This window comes from Biomphalaria glabrata, chromosome 1 (genome assembly GCF_947242115.1).
Source record: "Biomphalaria glabrata chromosome 1, xgBioGlab47.1, whole genome shotgun sequence".
Lineage (NCBI taxonomy): Eukaryota > Metazoa > Mollusca > Gastropoda > Planorbidae > Biomphalaria > Biomphalaria glabrata.
Window position 1 is genome coordinate 17,140,530 of NC_074711.1, and position 6,022 is coordinate 17,146,551.

Genomic DNA, 6,022 nt, shown 5'->3' on the forward strand with positions numbered 1-6,022 from the left:
CGAAAGGACGACCTTTGAATTCCTGAAAGACTGAGATGGGCATAACAAAGTGACCAGTCTAAGTAGCCTTTTTGTGTCAACAATTTTAATTGAAAGATTTTTTTCTTCTCAATCTTAAGATCGTCTAATAATAACAAAAAGTAGAATAGTCTGAACAATTTTTAAAAATCTGGCCAACGTTTGCATTTGTTTTTGGCAGCTTCCTTCGTTAACAAAGGGCAACTATTCTTTTTCGATCTAGTAAAAAAAAAAAAAAAAAAAAAACATGACCGTCTAGATTACTCTAGATCTAGAATCTAACCTAGATTAAGATTAAATTTAACCTGATAATGAGTCTCGAAAACGGCGAATTTTTCAGCATCGGTAGTGTGATAAAAATTGTTGACTGTCACCAAGATACATACAAAGGTGCTGTTAGATCATTCGATTATGCTACGAAAATCCTGTCTATAGGTAAGAATAAGATTAAACTATTATAATTAAAGACATAAGTTCATAAAGATAAAAATAAAATTGGTAGACCTAGACGACCTAGTCAGATAACTACTCTGTTACCTGTACTCAGTGTACTGTCTCTAGTACTCTAGTCACGTCTAGTGTAGTGACTAGGCCTGAAGGCTCAGGGGACCTTGATTAGTAATATTAATATAATATAAATATAATAATATTTATAAAAATATTAAATAATTAGATCTATATTATTTATATCTAATCTAGTTATAGTTTTATATTATACTGTATACTCTTAGTCTGTCTACTGTACTCTGTCTATTGTCTGACTGTAATACTAATACTAAGTCTAATAGATAGTTAGTGTATAATCGTAATCATTATTATTATTATATACCATAGATCTATAACTAGATCATCATTAATATATATATTTATTATATATCAATATATGGTAATTTCCCTCTTCCGAACAAGTTTAGCGCTGCTGCCGCAATTTTTACATTTGAATTTTTATAGCTCTGTAAAGATTAGTCCTAGAAAAAAACTACAAACATCTATAAACTCGTCATCCATTTGTCAATAAAAATAGCTATATTGTTTTGTTATGCTACGCATAGTTACAGTAAATTATGATGTTGAAGAGGGTCGCTAACATTAACGAACACCATTCCCCACTCTGTACACTAACAAACACTGTCTGTACACTAACTTGCACTTAAAAATAATATTATCTTCAATTTTTTTAAATTTTATTATCAATTTCTTTTTAAACTAACTCAAGACCGACAGATTAGTGTCACTTTTCCCTCTTTTAATTGCTCCCTTCTCTGTTAAACCTTCAACTTTACAAAGGGCCATATATATATACTGTGACCTACCTAGATCTAGTTGACCCGACAAAAAAAAACAAAAAAACAACTGCGTCTAGCCTGCTCACTCCACTCAGTGAATGTGACCTAATTTGGTACCTGATTGATTAATAATTGTCCCTCCCGCTACTTTTTTTTTCCTGGTACTGTGTTGATGATACCATGCTAGGTATAATAATCAGAGCAACAAGGACTGAAAAAAGATTGTGAGTGATTGTGAGAGAGAGCAGGATTGTACCACTCATGAAAACATTATTTTTTTCATTATTCACATTATACCCAACTCTACCCCTCATCAGCACTATGTTTAGCTATATTCCCTTTCTTTTTACTCATTCTCATCACACAAAAATTGTCATTTTGGGGTATCATTCAATATGGAAAAAGCCAATCCTACGTGCATTATGCAATACCCGTAATTGTGGAATCAGGTGAAAGAAGCTTCTCCCGCCTCAAACTAATGAAGAATTACTTGAGTTCAAAAATTCTCGTAGATAGATTGAAACATTCAGTAATTCTTGCTATTGATCGTGATCTATGTAGGAAATATAATTTTTCGCTACAGGCAAGGCTCATAAAGTAATTTGGTATGTAGTAAAGAATGAATAAAATTATTTTTCTTAATTTTTGACCTCGCAAAATCCGTTTTGCATAGGGCCCCACAACAGTTGTCTGGCCCTGCTATTTAGTGACGGGTGAATACAGAGTAGATTACTTGTTCACCCCCCCCCCTCTTTTTTTTTTTTTTTTTTTTTTTTTTTTTTTTTTTTTTTTTTTTTTGCCGCTAAAGTTACGTGGGGTAGAAATAAATAAAAGAGTGATCTTTCCATGACTTCTTGGTCGCAATGGTTAAGTCCGGCCCTGCTATTTAGTGACAGCTGAATATTACTTGTTCTCTCCCCCTCTTTTTTTTTCGTGGGGTAACTCTAGTCCGACTTGTAGAAATAAAAGAGTGATCTTTTCTTTACTTTTCTGTGTCCAAACTATTGAGCCATGAAGAGAATTATATATAGATAATATATAATTATTATATATAGACATAGACTCTATGTCTATATATAAATATAATAGATCTTCTAGTTCTAGATTCTATTAAATTATATTTACTTATATTTTATAACTGTTTGAACTAGATCTAGAATTTTGGATAAAAAATCGAGATTTATAATGAAACAGAAGGCTTACTACCTGCCGGTGGCAACCAGATGACATGGTGACGGCAATTTGCTGATAGCATGTCTGCAATGAACATGACTTGACATTCAGCAATCAACATTACATCAGTGTTCATTTCAAAGAGTGTTATAATAAATAGCATTCTTTACATTTTTTTCCCTTGGATATTTTATATCTAAATAATGGTACACAAAAACAAAATAGTCACAAAAATGAGTGAACTGATAAAATCTTTGTAAGAGGTTTCTCTTTGAATTCTGTTTTGTAGGATAATTAAACTTAACAAATATTATAATATGCATTCTTATCCATTTTGAAACATTTATGGCCATTAAGGAGCTTGTCTTTTTCTTAGCTTTTATCATTCACCTTACTTCAGTCTACGTACAGTGACAGTCAACTGACTCTAACCACTGCTTCTCATATCATTCACCTTACTTCAGTCTATGTACAATGACAGTCAACTGACTCTAACCACTGCTTCTCATATCATTCACCTTACTTCAGTCTATGTACAGTGACAGTCAACTGACTCTAACCACTGCTTCTCATATAATTCACCTTACTTCAGTCTATGTACATTGACAGTAATTTGACTTTTCCAATCATCATTTTATATAAACAATAAGTACTTGGTTAACAACTTACAACTTAATAGAATGTGTTTCTAAATCCATTTATTAAAATTCTAGTCATGACACAACAGTCATTTATTTCCTCACCTGTCTTCATGAATCACTTAGTACAGATCACAGCTTGTCTGGTCTTCCAATTGTCTCTTATACACAATACACACACCCCTGGAGCCAATGCTGTGACCCAACAACTCTTAACACATGCTACTAAACTTGTCAGTGTGTGCCTAGTCTTCTAAAATTTTTCAGCAGCATTTCTAACTCATGCACATTTTTTTTTTTAAGAAATCATTCAAAGCAATCATTGAAATATATAATAACTATACCAAAAAGAAAATTACATATATAATTGTTCACTTATATAAATGTATTTTAAAAAATGCTTTGTTATTTTAATCCTTTAGAAACACCTTCTCGAGAAGTTGCACAGCTTTCTGACATTTACATCTTTAATTTGGATTATGTTGCAAACATTGAAATTCTAGAAGACAAACAAACACCTGAACCATTACCATATATAAATGTATCTAAGGTGAGAAGTGGTGTGCTGTTTGGTCTTAATTTTGTTTTAACATGTACTTTAGCTTAATTTGTATGAACAATTAATATTCAGAGAAACCTACAACTCCTTTTTGTAAAAAAAAATATTTATTTCAAATTGATTATACACTTGACTTTTTCTTTTTTTGAGAATGCTACAAGTTTCTTAAGACATCTAAGTGATCTTATATCCCCAACTAGACAGTCATATTGAACTTTATTCAGCTTGTAAAAAAAATTCAAAGTGGTGCGTTGTAAGTCCAAACAACAATAAAAATTCTTATTTTCAAGCCTGGGGTAGATGCAAGACATATGTCACATTTTCACATCCTTAGCAGCAGGATGAATGTTTCTTCCCATGTCTTAATACAATAGATTAGTCAGGCAACCATAAAATGCTAAGCAGTTTTGTCAAGACATATATTGTCAGGCTCATTGGCTTTGTCTGCATACTCTCACCTCACTAGTAACTCAATTTAACATTTTTTCTTTCATACAAATTCCTTGTAATTAAGACACTTAGTAGATCATTTTGTATCATATTCATAAATAAATATTGGTTTTAGATAAATGCTGATAATTTTTTTTTTAACACAACACTTTCCTACTTTTTAAAAAGTTCCCATAATGTATTTTAAAAGTACATTGAAATCAAAGTAAGATTCCATCTTAGAAGCAGTTATATGCTTTTAATGCATTTGCGGTCATGAAGGCCTGTCATTTTGTTTTAAAATAGTAAAATATATTTCTCTGACTCTAGATAATATATTTTGTAATTATGATATTGAATTGGACCATGCTAATCATTTTCTGAAATATTAAAACCCTTTTCTTTTTATCTTAGATTATTAGATTTAAAAAATCTATAAATATTTCAGATCTCACAAAAGCTTAGTGAGCAAGAACAAAACAGATTGAAACAAAAAAAATTTATTGGAAAAAATGTGTCTCCTGAAGGACAAAGACTTATGAACACCATATCAAAAACGTGAGTATTTATCACTTTACATTGATTGGCTATTTTTTTTACCCTGTTTTGGTAGTTTGAAATACATTAGAAATAAAATGCAAGCACAAAATACATGTTTTGCTTTTTAAGATAAAATTCAGACATTTAGTCAGGGTTCATTGCTAGTAAAATTAGAAAATATTTTATTAAATTGTATATTTCATAATGTACAACCAAAAAGTAGTAGTATTGAAATGTTCTTAGGATTATATTATAACACAATATATGCTTAAAATTGAAATATAACAATTATGGTGGAGGTTAGGAGCAAATTTAGATGTTGCCAGTTCTTGCAATGAGATTTAAAAAAAAACAAAAAAACTTATATTCTATTAATTGAAAAGCTGAATCTCACTAAACCTTTTTTCTTTCAGAATAAATGATTGTCGATGGGATGGGCCAAATATTGTTGTACTGGGAGATGTGACAATCAAACCACCTTATGGACCAAGAGATCTGTATTGTGCTGAAGGATGCAAGGCACTGGCACATATCTCAAAAATTGTAAGTTTTTCTCTATTTTGTTTTGTTTATTTGCTTGACTTGGGAAAGTAAGCCAGTCTTCTGGTATGCTAAAGAACGCTGTCAGGGAAAAAGCATGATCATCATAATATGATATCATGTCTCCTTCAAAATGGAAAGCCATCAATGAAATTGATATGAAGTTTGCTTCAACATTTGTATAAAACATTGGTAAACTTCTTTCAGAACAGTATATTAAATGTAAAGCTTCTAAGAAGACAGTTCTAGTATACAGTATTAAGTACAGATAATGGGGATGGATGCATCATGTACAGGTGCCTAATGAATTAGAGAAAGAATGATGCTCACTTGTGTGCCCATTCTCTTTAAAAAAAAGGGATTGAAATCAATGACATGTTTTATCAAACTATAATGATGTTGAATACTTGTACTATTTGTAAAAAATTACCTATTAAAAATTAAATTTTTAATGCATTTTCCTTTTTTTTTAGGTTGAGAAACACCATGAGGAAGAGGCTAAACGTGGCACGCCTTCTCAACGTTAGGGATGTTTTGGTGTAAATTACTTTATTAAAAAATGTTTATTAAAATGTTTTGTTTTTGTTTTTGCTAGGAATGCGTGTAGAGTAAGCATGGTGGATGAAAATTACAACTAAAAAAGAAAGGCTTAAGATCAGAAATGTATAACTATTTACCCTTGCTATTTTTTATTCTTTTCTATATATTATCAAAATAAAATCATGCTTCTTCATTATCTAATAAGAGTTTCCAGTATATAGTAATACAAGGAGCTCTGTTTCAATTTCTGGCTAAGTTCCATGTAAAATATGATATTGAGTTAACTGATGAATTTTTTG

The 6,022-nt window shown here is 30.7% G+C and overlaps 1 protein-coding gene across 1 annotated transcript; it reads left to right on the forward strand.

Annotated features, from left to right (window-relative positions):
- The first annotated feature begins 229 nt into the window (after nucleotides 1–229).
- Nucleotides 230–5,755, forward strand: LOC106073533 (protein LSM12 homolog A-like). The gene is made up of 5 exons (XM_013234128.2): nucleotides 230–453; nucleotides 3,538–3,665; nucleotides 4,552–4,661; nucleotides 5,057–5,186; nucleotides 5,657–5,755. The coding sequence occupies exons 1-5, from the start codon at nucleotides 330–332 to the stop codon at nucleotides 5,708–5,710; spliced, it is 546 nt and encodes a 181-aa protein (XP_013089582.2). The 5' UTR covers nucleotides 230–329; the 3' UTR covers nucleotides 5,711–5,755.
- Nucleotides 5,756–6,022: the final 267 nt, after the last annotated feature.